Raw genomic sequence first — 21,713 nt, 5'->3', positions numbered from 1 at the left:
AGATTTATACAGCTTCAATACATGCATTTCATTAATGTAATTTTCTGAAAGCAACAATATGTTATTTTAATTAATAAAAAAACATTTCAGAAAGTTATTTCACAATCTGGTTTAATCTTTTTCATTACAAGTTAAATAATATATGAATTCATGCAGTTCTAGATGAAAAAATCATTGCTAAAGACATTAACCATTCCCCTAGGCAATTACTGTTAACATCTTTTTTCTTTCTGAACAGGGTAATAAATCTGCAGAATCAAAATTTCTGTTCAATCAGTTATACAAATTTCTTAAATTGCCTCTATATGCCTTTAATGTGCTTTATGCTGGGAAAATTTTTGCATATATAGTGTCAATTAATACACGTGGAAAAAGTACCTGTGTAGTATTTGATTTCCAAATAACTTGTATGGAACAGATACTCATAAGCACTTGAATTTCAGATTAAAGACTTTAATGTTCGAGTACCAAACAACAATCACATGAAGTTAAAGTGAAATGTTCAGAATCTTTGTCATCCTGATGGAGAACTTGACAGACAGGTGAATGTTTCCTTCTTAGCCATAATTTTCATGATTCTAAATCAAATTTTTCAAATTTTCAAGGGAAGCTTGTCAAGTTAAATGCAGTTTGGTGACACTGTAAGCCCTATCCATCTATGGATGCTTTACAATGCACGAGCACAAGGATACCATTCATTAAGTTTCAGGGCTCGACATTAACGCTTGTCCGCTTGTCCGGTACCACTGAAAAAAAAATACGGACAAGTGAATATTGCTGGGCACTTGTCCGATTGGACAAGTGCATTTTTATGTAAATAAGTCTCTAAATATTTACAAGAACGACTGTTGAAAGTTTACAGGTACTTTAAGACGGAAACAGTACATAAAAACCGAACTTCGATCCCGATATAGATTGCTATGTTATTGAGTACACTCGATCGGGATCGAAGTTCACTAATTGCATACTACTGGAAAGGCATGGAACTGACGAAGTTTGGATTCTGTTTTATGTTGACAGCATTTATGTTGTCAGGACAGAAAGTCTAGATAAAATTTTGTTTTATGTGTTTGTTGTATTTATAAATAACATCATGCACATGTAATGGACTTTATTTTTAGTTTTTCAGTTAACAGTATTAGATCTTTATTGAAAATTTTTCGGACAAGTGAAGTTGAAGTTTGGACAAGTAAATGTCTTGGTCACTTGTCCGAATGGACAAGTAGGTAAAAAGTTAATGTCGAGCCCTGAGTTTCTAGTATTTCATTAAAGAAGCCTCACATGACAAAAAGTGTGCTTGTCAAGCTAGATAAGCTGAATAAGCTCAATATCTCTAGTAGAGAATTCTGCCATCTCTACTCTTGATAGCTACATGTAGCTAGGGAAGCCGAATTAGACTCAATGTCTCCACTCCTCGCACCTAGAGAATTCTGTTAGCTCCAATCTTGATAATTAACTAGAAAAGCTGAATTAGACTCAATGTCTCCACTCCTCACACCTAGAGAATTCTGTTAGCTCCAATCTTAATAACTAGCTAGAAACGCTTAATTAGACTCAATGTCTCTACTCCTCACACCTAGAGAATTCTGTTAGCTCCTATCTTGATAATTAACTAGAAAAGCTGAATTAGTTTCAATGTCTCTACTCCTCACACCTAGACAATTCTGTCAGCTCTACTCTTGATAATAGCTAGAAAAGCTGAATTCGGCTCAAATTCTCTACTCTTTACACCCAGAGAATTCTGTCATCCTTACTTTTGATAACTAGCAAAGGAAGCTAAATTAGACTCAGAGTCTTTACTCTTCACTCCTAGAAAATACTATCATCTCTACTCTTGTTATCAAGCTAGGAATCTGAATTAGGATCAATGTCTCTACTATTCACACCTAGAGAAACTGTTTCAGGTTTTTAGTTTCTATGGACATTACACCTATATGAACTGTTTTAAGTTTTTTTGTCTTGATCTCTAAACGTTAAAGGTTATTAGACTGTTCCTAGGTTCTTATTACACCTCAAGAGAACATTTTTACATTCATAGTAGATTTTATGTGTATTAATCCCATTTACTGCCAATAATCATACACATTACAAAGAAATCACAGCAATGAAAATCCCTTCTTGTTTCAGGTTCATTTCACTGTGAAGACCACATTTTATGCGTGGGATTAATTCATTATGTACTAATGTAGAATAATACCATAATGTTAATAATTCTTCATTAATAGAAGGCTACATAATCAGTACAAGGTACTGGACTTTCTCAAGGCCTAATATTTCATGCCATAAGTACAATATGCAGTTAATAAACACACATGATAATATCACACATGTTTTGGCCATATTTAATTGACATGATTATATAGTTAAGTCCTATATTTAGTTTTCATTATAATTCTGAGGTAAGAGCATTCATATTTCAAGATGTATAATACATTTATGTGTTGGAAATGTTAGAAAGTTTTAAAAAAAGCTATGACATCTTAATATTCACACATAAAACATACAAATTGGACATAAGAGTATTTAAAGGAGTTTTAGAAAAGAAATATATTGTGTTGACAAAGTCATAATTTGAATGAGGACATAATTAAATTGTGCACAACTGGTGACAGAAATTTAAACAGAGGTAATCAGAGATTATAGAGCTCACCTCACCGAATGTTGTCTAAGTAAGGCAAAGTCCCACACTAAACTAATAATCTAGTAGTGTGCATCCCTAGACGCAACATTTATGCAATTTTGGTCTGATAGGGCTTGCAGTTACTTGGGAATGGACTTATCTAAACCTTTAAAGTAGTCACTCATCCAGAAAATGTAGGTCGAATCCAGCATCCAAAGCAAGTTTGAAAGTGTTCGTCCCTTGATGCATCATCCATGCAAGTTTGGTTCAGATAAGCCTTATAGATTCTTTATAGTCAATGGACCTGCTCCAAAAACTCTAACCTGGTCACTCATCTGAAAAATGTAGGTTCCAGCATCCGAAGCAAGTCCAGTAGTGTGCATCCTTAAATGTATCATCCATGCAGTTTGGTCATCATAGGACTTATAGTTACTTAGAAATGAGATCTGCTCCAAAAACTTTAACCTGGTAACTCATCCAGAAAATGTAGGTCAGATCCAGCATCCGAAGCAAGTTCAGTAGTGTGCATCCTTAGATGTCATCCATGCAAGTTTGATCAACATAGGACTTATAGTTACTTGGAAATGAGATCTGCTCCAAATTTTTTTTAATTTGGTCACTCATCTGGAAAATGTAGGTCAGATCCAGCATCCGAAGCAAGTCCAGTAGTGTGCACCCTTAGATGTTTCATCCATGCAAGTTTGGTCAACATAGGACTTATAGTTACTTGGAAATGAGATCTGCTCCAAAAACTTAAACCTGGTCATTCATCCGGAAAATGCAGGTCAGATCCAGCATCAGAAGCAAGCCTGGTAGTGTGCATCCTTAGATGTGTTATCCATACAAGTTTGGTCAACATAGGACTTATAGTTACTTGGAAAGAAGATCTGCTACCAAAACATCTTGCTCCAAAAACTCTTACCTGCTTCAAAACCATTAACTTGGTCATTCTTTAGCTGAAATAGCAGCATCTGAAACCTTGACTGGTACAATGAAACACACTAGAGGCATCTTCCATGCACCTCTGATTGATATAGGCCATAGAAGTACTTGTAAAGAAATCTGCTCCAAAAACTTTAACCTGGGATACCGACATATTACATAAGCTCCCCCAACTTCATTGAGGTGAGCTAAAAAGTCAGAAAGGGCCTTTGATGAAATACAGTATATTGTATTTTTCAATGTACCAGCTTCTGATATTCATATAAGTTTTATATAATATTTCTTAACAATAAGTCAACCAAGTTAAACAGGGCTATATTAAAGACTCACAGAGTGTTACCTTAAAGTGACATAAAAGTCTCAATCCATGTGAGATTGTTCATTATATTTAAGTTTATCATTAAAGGTCTTTTGTTAATTAAATATCTTTAAAATACAGTTCTAAACCTAGATGGATGTATAATAAAAACCAACTGGGTCCAGGTATGCTATAAGCACAATAAAAATGTACCTAACTTTTCACCTAGAAAACATATTTCAATTGCACCATCTAAAAGATGTCTAGCACAAATCTCTAGATGCTACTTTCACATGAGTCTGGTATAGGTAGGGCATATTTCCTGGGAATGGACCTGCTCCAAAACCTTTAACCTCATCTTTCACTCAAGAAATAAAGGTTTGATGCAGCATATAAAGCAAGTATGGTAGTATGCATTCCTTAATACACCACTCATTCAAGTCAGGTTCAACAGTGAGCTTTTAGTTACTTGGGAATAAACTTCCTCCAAATACTTTGAGGCCTTTGAGAAACAATGCTCACCTGAGTAACTTTGGCCTTGCTGTTCTTTAGTAAAAATTTTTTTAGAAATTTTTTTTTCTCCTCTTTAATCTCGGGACCCCCATATTGTGAATCCACCTAGCCAGAAGGAGTATTGACTCAACCAACATTAATTCCATGTAAGATGGAAATGCTTCAGTATCAATATCACTAACATGTTCTCAAGAAGATTTTTTTAAAACTTTTTTCCCCTATATACATTCAATATGTAAAATTTGATGCCCCACATTAGCCCCATCCTACCATAGGGTCGGAGGGATTCTTCTCATAAGAACACTTATTTCTTATATTTAAAAATCAATGAAATTTTCACAGAATCAAGAAGACAATATCACTAAGTGATGGTATCAGTTGGGTTAAATTTGACCGTTTTATATTAGAGGCAAGGTCAGGTCAAGGTCAGTACCTTTTCCCTGGACATTAAGAATAAAAAAATACTGTTGCCAATCATGCAATGCCAACTTCCATTTCAATAAATTAAATGTTTTTCTTTTGCATAAAGAGATATTACCATATTGGGTCTATAAGATGATATTACCAAATTGACATAAATAATTTAACTACCAGAGGCCCAAGGGCCTTAACGGTCACCTGAGTACAATACAACAATTTAGAGGATCCATAAACTGAAAAATGAAGCTTTGTTGCCCAAAAGCAAGAAAAATAGTATGATTAGCATCAACAAAATAATTGGTCTAGTATCTATCTGCCTATCTGACTTTCCAAGTCATTAAATCTATGAAAGTACTTTTTCATTATACAATAAATTATCTTGCATAATTCTCTTATTCTATTAAGCTTTCAAATACATCATTTACATTGATTAATTATCAAAGGTGAATGGCAAAGGGGAATAACTTTGCTCAGCAGAATACAAGTTAATAGAGCCCTGGCCAGGACTAGAACACTTGACTAAATGGTCCAGGTGTTCAAAATTCTGGTAAAAATACCCTTGCATATTAAAACTTTTCCTCTGTTTGCCTTGAACATCCCCAGAAGCATAGAAGATTTTCAAAGAAATGCATTTTCACCATATTATTAAATAAATAAAGCCCCATCCTTACCCAGAACATCTGACCCATTGGCCACGAACTCACAATTCTGGAAGAAGCACCCTTTCTCATTATAACTATACACTTGTTTCTTTACTTTATAACCAGTAGTAGAAAAAATATTTTGAAAGAAATTATGCATTTTCACTGTATATAATCAATAGAGCTCTTTCCCCCTCACCAGAACCCCTGACCCAAGGGCCATGAGGCATTCTTCCTTATCATAACCATGCACTTCCTTTGTTTGAAAAATACCCAGGCGCACAGAAGATTTTGAAAGAATTCATGCCTATTCCCTATATAATCAATAGAGCCCCGCCCTAACACCAGAACCCCTGACCCAGAGGCCATTAAATTCATAATTTCTGAGGCAGCCATGCTCATCATAACTATGTACATAGTTTATTTAATATCCAGGAGCAGAGAAGATTTTCAAAGAATTAATGCAATTTTACTATATAATCAATGGAGCCCATCCCTAACACCAGAACCCCTGACCCAAGGGCCATGAAACAATTTCTGAAAAGGCAGTCATGCTCACCATAACTATGTTCTTAGTTAGTTTATTTAATACCCAGGAGCAGAGAAAAAGATTTTCAAAGAATTAATGCAATTCTACTATATAATCAATAGAGCCCCGCCCTAACACCAGAACCCCTGACCCTGGGGCCATGAAATTCATAATTTCAGAAGAGGCACTCTTGCTCATCATAACTATGTACTAAGTTACTTAATTTAATGCCCAGGAGCAGAGAAGATTTTCAAAGAATTAATGCATTTTAACTATATAATCAATAGAGCCCCACCCTAACACCAGAACCCTGACCCTGGGGCCATGAAATTCACAATTTTGAAAGAGGCACTCTTGTTCTTCATAACTATGTACTTAATACCCAGGAGCAGAGAAAATTATTGCAATTCTTCTATATAATCAATAGAGCCCCGCCCTAACACCAGAACCCCTGACCTTGGGGCCATGAAATTCAAAATTTTGAAAGAGGTACTCTTGCTCATCATAACTATATACTAAGTTAGTTTATCTAATACCAAGGAGCAGAGAAGAAGATTTTCAAAGAATTAATGCCTTTTCACTATATAATCAATAGAGCCCCGCCCTAACACCAGAACCCCTGACCCTGGGGCCATGAAATTCATAATTTCAGAAGAGGCACTCTTGCTCATCATAACTATGTACTAACTTAGTTCATTTAATATCCAGGAGCAGAGAAAAAGATTTTCAAAGAATTAATAACATTTTCACTATATAATCAATAGAGCCCCACCCTAACACCAGAACCCCCGACCCTGGGGCCATGAATTTCACAATTTTGGAAGAGGCACTCTTGCTCATCATAACTATGTACTAAGTTACTTTATTCAATACCCAGGAGCAGAGAAAAAGATTTTCAAAGAATTAATGCATTTTAACTATATAATCAATAGAGCCCCACCCTAACACCAGAACCCCTGACCCTGGGGCCATGAATTTCACAATTTTGGAAGAGGCACTCTTGCTCATCATAACTAAGTACTAAATTAGTTCATTTAATAACCAAGAGCAGATAAGAAGATTTTCAAAGAATTAATGTATTTTAACAATATAATCAATAGAGCCCCAACCTAACACCAGAACCCCTCACCCTGGGGCCATGAAATTCACAATTTTGGAAGAGGCACTCTTCCTCATCATAACTATATACTTAGTTAATTTATTTAATACCCAGGAGCAGAGAAAAAGATTTTCAAAGAATTCATGCATTTTAACTATATAATCAATAGAGTCCCGCCCTAACACCAGAACCCCTGACCCTGGGGCCATGAATTTCACAATTTTGAAAGAGGCACTCTTGTTCTTCATAACTATGTACTTAGTTACTTTATTTAATACCCAGGAGCAGAGAAGATTTTCAAAGAAATAATGCACTTTCACTATATGATCTATATAGCCCCACCCTAGCACCAGAACCCCTGACCCTGGGGCCATGAATTTCACAATTTTAGTAGAGGACTCAATGCTTATTACAATGATGCCAACAGTTTGACTACTTGATGTCCAGGAGTAAAGAAGATTTTTAAAGATTGCATTATTTTTGGTGGTTTTAGCCCCACCCCTCAGGCCCCAGGGGGGCAGGGACCATGGAATTCACAATTTTTGTTCCCCTTCACCCATAGATACTATATGCCAAATTTGCTTAAAATTGGTTAAGTGGTTTCAGAGAAGAAGCTAAAAATGTTCAAATGTTAACACACGATGCACGACGCACAACGCACGCCGACGGACGAGAACGGATAGCAATAGGTCACCTGAGTGACTCAGGTGACCTAAAAATGGATATTGGCTAATCCGAATTTTCTCTACTTTTCTTAAAATTTTAAGATATTTTAGTTATTTTTATATGCTTCCTATATTTAAATTTTTCTTATTTTCACATATGGTAAAGTTGTCACACAAATATACAAAATGATATAAAAACAAAAAGTTTTGACCATTTACTAAGAGAGAAAAAACACTTTTTACCAATTTTTGGCTCAAATCTGAACTTAGATTGGAAGCTTTTAAAAGCTAACATAATTGTAGTTTGTTTGGAAAATCATATTTATTTGATATATTTTAAAACTTTAGTTCCTTATCATTAATTTAACTTACATTTAAAAAATTTTTCCAAGTCTTTGATTGTGTAAAAATTATGACTAAATTCATTGTTCTATAATTTTTTTGAGAGGCATTAAGAAGATATTTTCATACGCCACCATTACGCCAAAAATATAGTCCCTGATAGATTTCAAACTCAGTTTACCATTTCTATTTAAAGTTGTACAATTGTGATGAAGAAAGAAAAATATGATCTTTTAAATCTTTTGCATCTAAATATATACCACATATAAGCAAATATACTTTGAATATTTCATCTAGTCAGAAACCAGACAAGAATCCCTCCTTGCAAAATTTTAAATCCATATTTTAGCCCCATCCTTGTTCCTGAGGTCATGATTTAAACAAATATAATAGTTTTGTGATACATAAGAATGCTTGCATATTTAAATATGACTAATCATGGCCCAGTTGTTCTTGAGAACATTTTTTTAATAAAGTGTTCCATACATGTATAATCCCATCTAAATCTTGATCCCCTATTGTGGTCCTACCCAACCCAAAGAGCCCATGATTCAAACTAACTTGAATCTTCACTACCTGAGGATGATTGCAAATTACATGTACCAGTAATTTGACTAATCATGGTGCTCTTGAGAAGATTTTAAGATTTATTCCTATATGTTCCTGTTACACTTTGATCACCTTTCCTTCTGGAGACATGCTTTGAACAAACCTGAATCCACTCTTTGGCAGCAAGCTTTCTCATAAGTTGCACCTTTTTGGCCTGGTGGTTCTTGGAAAGATTTTGAATTGAGCACTACCTATTTTTGCCTTTTCTTGATTATCTCCAACTGGAGATGACAGGTCCTTCATTTGGACAAATTTTAATCCCCTTCAACAGGGATACTTTGTGCCAAGTTTGGTTAAAATTTGAAAGTGGTTCTGGAGAAGTCAAAAATGTAAAAAGTTAAACAGACAAACAGACAGATAGATAGTTTTTGACCATTAGAGCTGAAAGTGCACAAATTTAAGTAGGAAGTATTAATTTAAATACATGTACAAACTTTTGGGGATATTCCTTTTCAGATTTTGTAAAGCAAATTCTTTAATACACATTTTAGAATTGAAAAAAATATGTGGGTTTGTTTAGGTCAAAATCAAGCAGGTGCTTGAAAATGACAATAAGCTTATCATCCTAAAAAAAAACAGTACACCAAAATTCAGCTTAGTTGCAAAATCATTTCTGAATCATTTATACATTATATTTTATCCTTGACTTTACACCCAGATATTGATAAGCCATTTCCACTTATTACCCCTTTTTCTAGCTTAATTCAATTTAAGGATCAAGCAATGGTCTCTGTATTTACTCAAGTAGTGGACCCTTCTTTCTGTTTAACCTAGGCAACAAAGCTAGTACTTCGTTGTACTTAAATGAGCCTAACAGTTCCCAGAAAATTCATTCTATATTGCAGCTCTTACCATTTTCTATTGCATTTCATATCCTTTGAATGTTTGTATGGAATATCAATATTCCTCCCTGACTAATTACCTTGTAGAGACCCTGTAACAAGTGTCAGACTTCTCAAGGTCTCACACAGCTACTTGACCAATCAGGAGAAACTTCATCACCTGTAGTTCCATATACAAATGACCTGCATTTCTATTTTAATTATTTTTTTTTATCTGTTATTAAAATATTTTTTACATGTATTCTGTTCAGAGATGAATGTTTCTCAAAGGAACAACATTTGTTCAGGGCAAAGGATCTGATTTTTTGAGGTGTCTACATGATTTTAAAACAAAGGGATTTGAGGCCAAAATAAAAATAAATGGATATGAGGCTATATAATTGGATATGATGCTAAAATAGAAAAATCCAGTAAAGTTATGTACATACTTCGTTTTTTGGCATTGTCTAATATGACATATATAACATTTCCTTCTACTTATTTTTCACAATTCAATAGAGATTTTTAAAGAATCTTTTTACTTTATAGATTTATGTAGTGAAATTAATAACTGGAGTAATAACTTGAAAGGTTAAAAGTTACATTCCCTGCTAACCATTGTAGCTGAAATTGAAGCAAAGACACCAGCACTCTAAAAATAAAGTGGCTCCCTGGGCTATCAGTAGCAGTAACTAATGCAATTAATATCACTGAGAACCATTCACTTGGCAGTGAAAATTCCTCCACACACTCATAATCTATAGGAGGGGATGCACATTCAATAACAATTTATCTTCCATTTGTGCGATATTGGAAAAAATGAACAAAACTGTGTTTTATAACTTGTTTTACATATCTGCTTATCAATACTGTCAATCAGACTGAGATACATTTCAGAAAATCTATATAACCTTTATTTTCTCTGATTTTAGAGGTTGAGATGGTGGAAATCTCCCCTTGTTGTTTGATGGGTACTGTCAGTTCTGTGTTTTCCCTGGAGATGTCCTCGGATATCACACTGACACCACTGTCTGCAGAAGCAACACATTGTTTAGAATAACATTACATTAGTTAAACCACATTTCATTTCAGCTATACATGTACATGTTTATTACACAAATAAAATCAACACCCTAGCCTTTTTTTAAGATCTCATATACATTACTTATATTGTTTTCAGTCAGACAATGTAAACTTTATGGATTTATTATTAAAAAATGAATTAATAAGTATATGTATGTGTATTGAAGGGTTTAACAAGATAAGAACCTTCACTGGGTTTGTAATTTGGGCCTTCAAGTTCAGCTTTCTTTCTCTGTATAAGGTCATCCAAACTGGCCTGGGTTTCCGTATCCAAGGTAACTGATGACCCTGTGGCCTCTCCTTCACTTTCTTGCCTTGACCCTTTGACATTTTGATTATCTTGCCTTGACCCTATGACCTCTAGAGAGTTTTTATCATCATCTCTTGGAATTTTTTTCTTTCCTTTAGATTTTGTCTTTTTCTTCCTAAGTGCTGAAAGACAGGGTGTATGCTTTCAGACTATCAGTTGTGTTTGGACATTTTTCCTCTGAATTTACCACTTTAAATAGCTACTAAAATTACTTTCATTCAACGGTTTATCACAGAACGGAAAGATGACACTGAATTATGGACTTAAGAAATTTCTATATAAATATGTACCTCTAAATGGCTAAATATCACATTCTTTTTTGTATCACTTAATTACCAAGTCTGGTAAATGTTGAAAGAAAAACAAATGCCAGTGATTCCTATAAGCTTGGTTGCAAGAAGACCATTACAAAAATGTTAAGTCACATTTAAAAAGAGAATAAAAATGTACAAAACTGATGGTAAAAACAAGGATATTCACACCTGCTGTTGAATCCTACATGTGTGATTTTAAATGTTAACATGTGACAGCACTTTATAACCTGATTTACTGCCTTGTTTGAAAGACATTAACATCATTAGGTTTTAAGATAAATCTCATGCAGGGCCTAGCACAGGTTTCTGTTTTTTTGTAGCAAACCTTTCCATGATTGTATGCCCACATTAAACATAAAGAAACACTTTAATATTTGTAACCACTGGACAGACAGAGGATGTTAATGAGTGATTCAAGCTTCTCTGCTATTTAATATTTGCTAGATTTGGTTGCATTTTATTTTAGAAGACGATTCTTATCTGTGTATCTAAGACTTAAAATCAAATGCTGATGACTGCAATCTGCTCACTATAGTAAACCTCAATAACTATCCCTGAAATCTTCAACCAATATAAAAAAAATACACCCACAGCATATTTGCTCAGTGTAAATTTCTTTTCTAAGGACAAAAAGTTCTAAAATTCTAATCTGTTTGATAAAAAAAAAATAATTGAAAATGTTTTTTTTTCTTGAAAACTATCTTTCTTACAGTTACATAAATGTAATGAAAAAAAACCTTGATGTGTTTGCTAGAACAATGCACTGCAGAAACAAAGGTTTAAATTTTTGAACTTGAACAAATACCCAGGAGAATCAGACAATTTTCCAATTTCACAATTAAGTCTGCAAGTATTGACCACCCACGACCTTGTACAATTTTTGAGTGTAGGCGTATGATATATGAGAATTTATCCAGACAATTAATTAACACTGATCTCTGGCAGTAAAATGCTTACAGGCGTAAACCATGTTTCACAGACGATAAACAAAACAACCACATTTAGACATCATTTTCTGTCACAGAAAAAAATGCTTACAATAGGGAAACAGAATGAACATGGAGGAATAAATCATAATGAAAATAGCAAATGGTAGGGATTTTTCAGTCATAATTAATCAAAAATAGTTCCTGAATAAAATAATGTCAATATAGGATTTAAACTTCAAATACACTTTTAACAACAAATTCAAAGTATATTCTAAATATTTTGAATGGGGTATTACAACATACACTTAACTTAATCACAAATTTACCATCATCTTCCGCAGAATGTGGATTTTTGGAAATTCTCCACTTGTGGAGTGTAAAGTCTTCTCCACCTGTAAACAGCACATCAGGATCGGATCCACTCCACTGCACACACAGCAGACGACCCCTGTGACCATGGTAACTGGCAATTGTCTGACCTTTACTCACTTCCCAAACCTTCAGGCCATAAGAATATACAAATAAACCATTCAATTTCCTGTATTATAATTAAATATTGAAGCACTAGCTAGTAAAATACCTCTAAATCAAAAGACTCTGGGCCAAAACACTCATCTGAGTCATCTACTGTTTTCTGACATCTACAAAATCTAAGTTAATAAAGCCAATTATTATCCCCATCATTTCAGAGTTCATGACTTCAACATTCCTATTTACAGTAATGGTTGGATGTCTACTTTACAATTGTGGTTTTGTTCCCCTTCCTAAAGTTTACATATTTCTGTGTAAAACTTTGACCACATACCCCTGGTATAGTGGCCCCAACCTGGCCCTGGGGGCTATAATTTGATCAACTTTGAATCTATTACATGTCTAGGGATACCTGCATGTCAATATGACTAAGATCCTGCTATTCTTGTTGAAGATTTTTTTAGAGTTCAAAAAATATGAAGTGTGGAGATGTGTAGAAAAAAACATAGGTAATCAAAGATTACGAAGCTCACCTCGACGAATGTTATCTACATGTAAGGCAAATTTCACATCATATTTTTTTTCTAGTTAGGGTACATCCCAAGATCAATATCCATGCAAGTTTGATTTAATTATAGACCTGCTAAAAAAACTTTTGACCTGTTTAGTAATCAAGAAAATTTTGGTCAGTTCCAACATCCAAAGCAAGTCTGAAAGTTTTCATCCTTAGATGCACCATCTATGCAAGTTTAATCATAATAGGCCATAATATTATATAGCTACTCCAAAAAATTACCCTGGTCACTCATCTGGAAAATGTACGTCAGATTCAGAATCCAAGGCAAGTCTGGAAGTGTCCATCCCTAGATACATCATCCATGCTAATTTGGTTAAAATATGGCTAAAATTCACTCATGTGGAAAATCTAGGTCAGATCAAGCATTCGAAGCAGGTTGGTTAGTGTACATCCCTAGATGCATCATCCATGAAAGTTTGGTCAAGGTAGGGCTTATAGTTACTTGGGAACGAGACTACTCCTAAATCTAAACCTGGTCTCACATGTGGAAAATCTAGGTCAGATCCAGCATCCGAAGCAAGTGTGGTAGTGTCCATCCTTTGGATGCATCATCCATGCAAGTTTGGTCAGGGTAGGGCTTATAGTTACTTGGGAATGGACCTGCTCCTAAAACTTTAACCTGGTCACTCATCTGGAAAATCTAGGTCAGATCCAGCATCCGAAGCAAGTGTGGTAGTGTCCATCCCTAGATGCATCATCCATGCAAGTTTGGTCAAGGTAGGGCTTATACTTACTTGGGAATGGACCTGCTCCTAAAACTTTAACCTGGTCACTCATCCAGAAAATCTAGGTCAGATCCAGAATCCGAAGTAAGTGTGGCCATGTCCATCCCTAGATGCATCATCCATGCAAGTTTGGTCAAGGTAGGGCTTATACTTACTTGGGAATGGACCTGCTCCTAAAACTTTAACCTGGTCACTCATCTGGAAAATCTAGATCAGATCCAGCATCCGAAGCAAGTGTGGTAGTGTCCATCCCTAGATGCATCATCCATGCAAGTTTGGTCAAGGTAGGGTTATAGTTACTTGGGAATAGACCTGCTCCTAAAACTTTAACCTGGTCACTCATCTGGAAAACCTAGGTCAGATCCAGCATCCGAAGCAAGTGTGGTAGTGTCCATCCCTAGATGCATCATCCATGCAAGTTTGGTCTAGGTAGGGCTTATAGTTACTTGGGAATGGACCTGCTCCTAAAACTTTAACCTGGTCACTCATCTGGAAAATCTAGGTCAGATCCAGCATCCGAAGCAAGTGTGGTAGTGTCCATCCCTAGATGCATCATCCATGCAAGTTTGGTCAAGGTAGGGCTTATAGTTACTTGGGAATTGACCTGCTCCTAAAACTTTAACCTGGTCACTCATCTGGAAAATCTAGATCAGATCCAGCATCCGAAGCAAGTGTGGTAGTGTCCATCCCTAGATGCATCATCCATGCAAGTTTGGTCAAGGTAGGGCTTATAGTTACTTGGGAATGGACCTGCTCCTAAAACTTTAACCTGGTCACTCATCTGGAAAATCTAGATCAGATCCAGCATCCGAAGCAAGTGTGGTAGTGTCCATCCCTAGATGCATCATCCATGCAAGTTTGGTCAAGGTAGGGCTTATAGTTACTTGGGAATAGACCTGCTCCTAAAACTTTAACCTGGTCACTCATCTGGAAAATCTAGGTCAGATCCAGCATCCGAAGCAAGTGTGGTAGTGTCCATCCCTAGATGCATCATCCATGCAAGTTTGGTCTAGGTAGGGCTTATAGTTACTTGGGAATGGACTCTGCTCCTAAAACTTTAACCTGGTCACTCATCTGGAAAATCTAGGTCAGATCCAGCATCCGAAGCAAGTGTGGTAGTGTCCATCCCTAGATGCATCATCCATGCAGGTTTGGTCCAGGTAGGGCTTATAGTTACTTGGGAATAGACCTGCTCCTAAAACTTTAACCTGGTCACTCATCTGGAAAATCTAGATCAGATCCAGCATCCGAAGCAAGTGTGGTAGTGTCCATCCCTAGATGCATCATCCATGCAGGTTTGGTCAAGGTAGGGCTTATAGTTACTTGGGAATAGACCTGCTCCAAAAACTTTAACCTGGTCACTCATCTGGAAAATCTAGGTCAGATCCAGCATCCGAAGCAAGTGTGGTAGTGTCCATCCCTAGATGCATCATCCATGCAAGTTTGGTCTAGGTAGGGCTTATAGTTACTTGGGAATGGACCTGCTCCTAAAACTTTAACCTGGTCACTCATCTGGAAAATCTAGGTCAGATCCAGCATCCGAAGCAAGTTTGGTAGAGTCCATCCCTAGATGCATCATCCATGCAAGTTTGGTCCAGGTAGGGCTTATAGTTACTTGGGAATGGGACTTGCTCCTAAAACTTTAACCTGGGACGCCGACGCTAACGCCGACGCCGACACCGACGCCGACGCCGACGCCGGGGGTATAGCATAAGCTCATCTCGACTTCGTCGAGGTGAGCTAAAAATGCAAAAAAATATACCTTTTACAAATAGAATGGCCAAGAATTTTAAATAATATAAAACATTCTACTCAAAATCCCACTTTCACCTTCACGTGTTGAGCAAGGGAAAACATGTCTTATGCAAATACTTTTGTACTTTATAATATCTAAGACATGCATTAAGGCCCTGGCTAACAGAAGAGGCATTGTAGCAGTATTGTACACTTATAAATGTAGCGGTAATGTATACTATTTTGTAGTGGTAATGAGTTTGTAGCAGTAATGACTATTTTGAAAATGTAGTGGTAATGTAATGCACCCGATTTTTTCCCTATACATTCAAATGAACTCTGACCCCATAGTTGTCCTTACCTAGTCCTTGTGGCCATGATCTTCACAAACTTAAATCTACACAACATTAGATGCTTACATATGTGGCTCTGTTATTCTTGAGAAGATTTTTTTTCTATATACTCCAATGAAAATCTTTAATTCCTTATTATGGCACTTCTTAAGCCCCATGCGACCTTGACTTGAACTTGAATCTGTACTACATCTTGCATATTTTAAAATATGACTAATTATTGTAACTTGGAAAAACAAGAGGCCCATGGGCCACATTGCTCACCTGAGCACTGTGGCTAGGAAAAAAGCAAAAATCAGTTCAGTATTGAAAAGCTTAAATGCATAAGTGGTCACGACCTACCCCTAAAAAGGGGGGGGGGGGTTATGATTTGGAAAAAAAATGAATCTACACTAACTAAGGATGCTTACATATTTCTTTGACTAACTGTGGCTTTTTTTCCTACAAGTTTAAACTTTCATTGTGGCCCCACCCTGCCCCCGGGGGTCATGATTTGATCAAACTTGAATCTACACTATCTGAGGATGCTTCCATATAAATATGACCAATCATGGCTTTGCTGTTCTTGAGAAGAAGATTTTTAAAGATTTTTCCTATATAGTCCTATATAAAACTTTGATCGTCCATTGTGGCCTCACCCTACCCCCGGGGGTCATGTATTCAACAAACTTGAATCTACAGTACCTTAGGATGCTTTCATATAAATATGACAAATCATGGCTTTGCTGTTCATGAGAAGAAGACTTTTGAAAATTTTTCCTATATATTCCTATGTTAAACTTTGATTGTCCATTGTGGCCCCACCCTGCCCCCAGGGGTCATAATTTAAACAAACTTGAATCTATACCACCTGAGGATGCTTCCATATAAATATGACCAATCATAGTTTTTGCTGTTCTTGAGAAGAAGATTTTTAAAGATTTTTCCTATATACTCTTATGACAAACTTTGATCGCCCATTCTGGTCCCACCCTGCCAACGGGGGGTTATGATTTGAACAAACTTGAATCTACACTATCTGAGGATGCTTCCATATAAATATGACCAATCATAGCTTTGCTGTTCTTGAGAAGAACATTTTTAAAGATTTTTCCTATATACAATGTACTCCTATGTCAAACTTTGATCACCTATTGTGGCCCCACGCTACCCCCTGGGGTCATGATTTGAACAAACTTGAATCTACACCATCTGAGGATGCTTTCTTATAAAGACCAATTATGGCTTTGCTGTCCTTGAGAAGAAGATTTTTAAAGATTTTTCCATATATATTCCTATGTAAAACTTTGATCGTCCATTGTGGCCCCACCCTACCCCCGGGGGTCATGATTTGAAGAAACTTGAATCTACACTATCTGACGATGATTCCATATGACTTTCATCTTTCCTGGCCCATTGATTCTTGAGAAGAAGATTTTTAAAAGATGCCATTAATTTTTCACTATTTTGTAATTATCGCCTCTTGAAAGAGGGCGTGGCCCTTCATTTGAACAAACTTGAATCCCCTTCACCCAAGGATACTCTGGGCCAAGTTTGGTTGAAATTGGCCCAGTGGTTCTGGAAAAGAAGATTAAATTGTGAAAAGTTAACGACGACGACAACAACAACAACAACAAGCCTTCTGCTCAGGTGAGCTAAAAACTGTCATATTTGATTTGTAAACATCATGTGGTGACTCCTAATGGGATGATACTGGATAGTAAAATTTTGTAGGAGGAAATGACCACTTCAAACCTCAATTTTCAACATCCCTTCATACATTCAGTTTTATTACTACATAAAGAGCCATTTAAATAAATTTTTGCATTACTTCCACCTTTATGTTAATCAAGGATTAAATCAAGCTCATTTCGATAGTGAGTAAAACAAGAACCCATGAGCCTTGATAGTCACTGAGTATTGCAAGTTTTTTCATGCTATGATCAACTTAGCCTCACAAAGGATTGGAACTCAGACTCAAGTGACATGAGGACTCTATGATCATCATCACACTGCATGATGTTTGCTTCCTAGATGCTCAGGAGTAAGGAATATTTTCAGAGATATAATGATGAACTAGTCCGAATTTGGGTCTGAGGTCTTGAGTAAAAAAAATCAGTTTGATAAGTGGCTGATAACTTACTTACAACATAGGGTTTACAGTTTGCCTGCTAAATGTTCAGGAATCAGGGATGGGGTAATGGTAATGCGTAATGGTAAGTGACAGTAATTAATTACAAATTTCGATTTAATTGAAAGTAATGTGTAATTGGACAAATTTTAAATTACATGTAGCTAGCCTTCTTCCTAATTGTGAAATTCAAGTTCCCTGGGTTACTTTGTTCAGGCTCTGGTGAGAGGCTAAGTTGGTCAGATATTGAAAATTCATTATATTAATTAATGTTCCTTTGAAAATCTTATTTTCAGAAATAAATAAGATTGTCAAAGAAACATTAATCACATCATTTATAGTTTCCATCAGAACATTAGTACAGTTGTTCTAATTACGAGATAAACTTACCCTGGCTGAGCCATCAAAAGACACAGACACCAGTTTGTTCTCATCGTGTGGGCTCCACTGAAGACCAATAATTCTGTTATTGTGTCCAAATAGGGTATACTTAGCCTCCGATATCAACACAACATCATCACTGTTCTCAGGAACTCTTCCTACAAACAAGCTACAGTTTTAGAATTGAAATGATACAACTGGTAATGCTATATAATATGTTGACCAAGTACTAGTATATATGAGAACAACATGAGGTTGGAATAAAGAAGGAAATGTAACTAACAATGTAAAATATACATTTGAAATTTTTACAATTTCTGTACATGCTACTTGTTCTGTACAATTTTTCACCGTGTTCAGAATGTGACAACTATTGATCAAACTCCCAATTCAAACCAAATTTTTGTACTGATTGCCTCATAAGACTGGCATTGTCAGAAATTTGGTAAGAAAAGCTTTTGGCTATTTTCACATAAAACCAAATTATATTTATGCTTAATACAGTAAATTGCACTTATAACAAAGTGCCAGGGATGGGCAGTTTTACTTTGTTGTAATGTAATTTGTTACATCCATTTTCAAAATATATAACTTAAAGCCATGGGGAATAAAAATCACTCTGCTGTAAGCATAAATTCATTACATTATGAGTTTGCTATAAGTGTGTTTTACTGTATTCTTTTTCAGTACTTCAAGGAAATAAATACTACCGTAGTTGAACTCTTCTAGATTCGATGAAAGCAAACTTATTTGTACCAATGACTCAAAACTAGGGATGTCAACGAATAGTCGACTATTCAACTATCAGTTGAATGGACCGATGATCGAATAACGAAACGACACTCGAATAGATAAATTCAATAAAAGAGTGTTAAAGAGATGGAATTCCTATCCTAAAATTGAGAAACCGTCTTTCCTCACACACAGTCGATAAGATAATTTTCCTCATCAAAAACTGTTTCCTTTTCATGTAGAAAGTACAGTAATTAGAAATACTTCACTTCTGCGAGAATTATTTGTCGATAAATGTGTGTTTTTGTAATAGATTTATCTCGCTATACTGCACTCTCTTTGTAAAATTATTAATTGGACTTGATCTCATACCATGTACCCATTATAGCCGTGACATGTTTGGACACTACGATAATTATTATAAAATTAATATTCTTTTCACATATTTTAAAGACATTTTGATAGTTGGTACAAAAAGTATATATTCAAATATTTAATATCATCACCGACATCGTGTGCCCCCCCCCCCCCCCCCCCCCCAAATTTTAATAAGCTTTAAAAATATATATCGTATTGTTATTTTTTATGCTTCCTAAATACCTGACTTTACAGACAAATTTATGAATATGATTGACAGGGAAATCATACATTTTGGAGAAATTAGCAGTCTATATTTAGTAATTTGGGGTTAAATATGTCATATGTATCAGTGAAGTTTGAAATGAAATTATAGTTTCCGAAAAAGTTTCAAATATATTCGACTATTGTTCGAATAATGCAATCGAATATTCGACTAAAGAAAATAAATATTTTGACATCCCTACTCAAGTTTTAAATTTTGTAAGCACTTATAACTTCTGACCAATCCAAATACAGAAACTCTTACCCAGTATGGAGGATAAGTCCACCACCTGAATGGTGGCTTCATTAGATCCCATGGCCATGTAAAACCTCTGACTGCTTGTGGTGTCTACATTGTGGACAGGATGCCATTGGATGGAATTCACCAGTTTGTGGTGGATGTGAACAACACATAGAAGTTTTAACAGTGGAGGCTTGTAGATTTCCACAGAACTGTAAATAAACAAGAGGTACTATGAGCGAGCTCACAAAATTGTACCTCCCCCTCCCCCCCCCCCCCAATGCATTTTTAAAGTGCCCATATACAATGTTCCAAATGTGACTTTGACCTTGCCAAAATGACCTTGGTTAAAAAAAAACACATCTATAAATAAACATGACACGTTCTTCTGGAGGCTTGTGGATTTCAAATGAGCTGTAAATAATTTTGACGTGAAGTTTTCACGTAAAGATTAAAATCTGTTTACATACCCATCATCGTTGCCAATGGCTACCAAAGAATAATCTGGATTCCAGCTTATTTCACTTCGAATTGGGACTCTTGGCTAAAATTATAAACATTTTGTTCATTAATTTAAAGTAGGGTTGTCTAATAGATCAATTTTTATAACCAGTTATACTTCTGCCTTGCCAATCGAGTACTTGGTCAATATTCGAGAAAAATCAAAATTTAAAACTATCTATCTTCACAGTCTTATATCATCCTTTTTCATTATACATAATTTCAGGACCTAAATGCTGTTGTTAATTCAGTCATTGATTGAAAAGAAGAATACGAAATTTAAATATTTTTAATAAATATAATACACTTAAGTATGATAAACATTCAATTTTGTTTTAATGGAACTTTGAAATATATGTAATTATCAATATCAAATCAAACATAAATACATTTCATGAATTTCAATATTCAGTTCAGATCATTCGCAACAGCATTTTAAAAATTTTATCTGTCAACTATATGGCTCGTGTTATATTGTCAGATTGTGTGTCAGACAAATTTTTGTTGCGCAGAGAATTTAGAAAGTTTGAAAAAATTATTTCTCAGGTATCACTTCAAATTCACATGCTTTTGATACATAAATGATTTAACATATTATTTTCCCTCCCACGTAAGTAAATTCGGTTTCACAAAGTTGACATTTAAAATTTATAGATTTAGAATTGTTTAAAATATTCACAGATTGAAGAAGATGAAAGCATTTTTGCTACTAATTAATAAAGAGACTATGCTTAAGTTTATTGAATTAATTTGAACTGTGATTTGCAATCATGATATGTCCTGGCTATAAACAAGACAATGAGCTTGTCACTGACTGAGGTGCTTATGACTGTTGTCAAACATGGCAAGGTCTAAAATCTACACTAGGATATTGAGATGATGGAAAGATGAGTTCTGAGGGCAGAATGTGTTTGACAAATAATGATATCAAATAATGAAGAAATATTGCATGGTTTCATTTTATTTCCAATATTCATATACTGATTCTATTATTCAGTACTGGGACTTTCTGATGAGGATTCAAGTAACCAGTTACCCATTGACAACCCTAATTTAGAGTTAAAATTCTACTACAGTCAAACTTGTCATAGCGGTCACCTTTATCCAGCGGCCACCTGTCCTTTGCGGTCAT

General features: G+C 35.4%; 2 protein-coding genes across 2 annotated transcripts in view; both read right to left on the bottom strand.

Annotated features, from left to right (window-relative positions):
* Positions 1-10,426, bottom strand: part of LOC133173788 (uncharacterized) — a 74,085-nt gene extending 63,659 nt beyond the window's left edge. The window contains exon 1 of the mRNA XM_061308833.1: positions 10,411-10,426. The gene's annotated coding sequence lies outside the window, so the exon portion shown is untranslated. The remainder of the gene's footprint in view (positions 1-10,410) is intronic.
* LOC133173953 (gem-associated protein 5-like) overlaps positions 1-21,713 on the bottom strand; it is a 56,982-nt gene that overhangs the window by 17,759 nt on the left and 17,510 nt on the right. The window contains exons 11-16 of the mRNA XM_061309016.1: positions 20,551-20,624; positions 20,105-20,292; positions 18,496-18,644; positions 12,462-12,633; positions 10,769-11,014; positions 10,411-10,530 (exon numbers count right to left, since the gene is read on the bottom strand). Coding sequence (XP_061165000.1) covers positions 10,411-10,530; positions 10,769-11,014; positions 12,462-12,633; positions 18,496-18,644; positions 20,105-20,292; positions 20,551-20,624 — 949 coding nt within the window. The remainder of the gene's footprint in view (positions 1-10,410; positions 10,531-10,768; positions 11,015-12,461; positions 12,634-18,495; positions 18,645-20,104; positions 20,293-20,550; positions 20,625-21,713) is intronic.

Source organism: Saccostrea echinata, unplaced genomic scaffold, assembly GCF_033153115.1.
Source record: "Saccostrea echinata isolate AGI-Se365-2 ecotype Australia unplaced genomic scaffold, CSIRO_AGI_Sech_v1 ptg000056l, whole genome shotgun sequence".
NCBI classification, from domain to species: Eukaryota; Metazoa; Mollusca; class Bivalvia; order Ostreida; family Ostreidae; genus Saccostrea; species Saccostrea echinata.
Note: the sequence above shows the minus strand (reverse complement) of the source record. Positions and strands in the feature narration are given on the sequence as shown.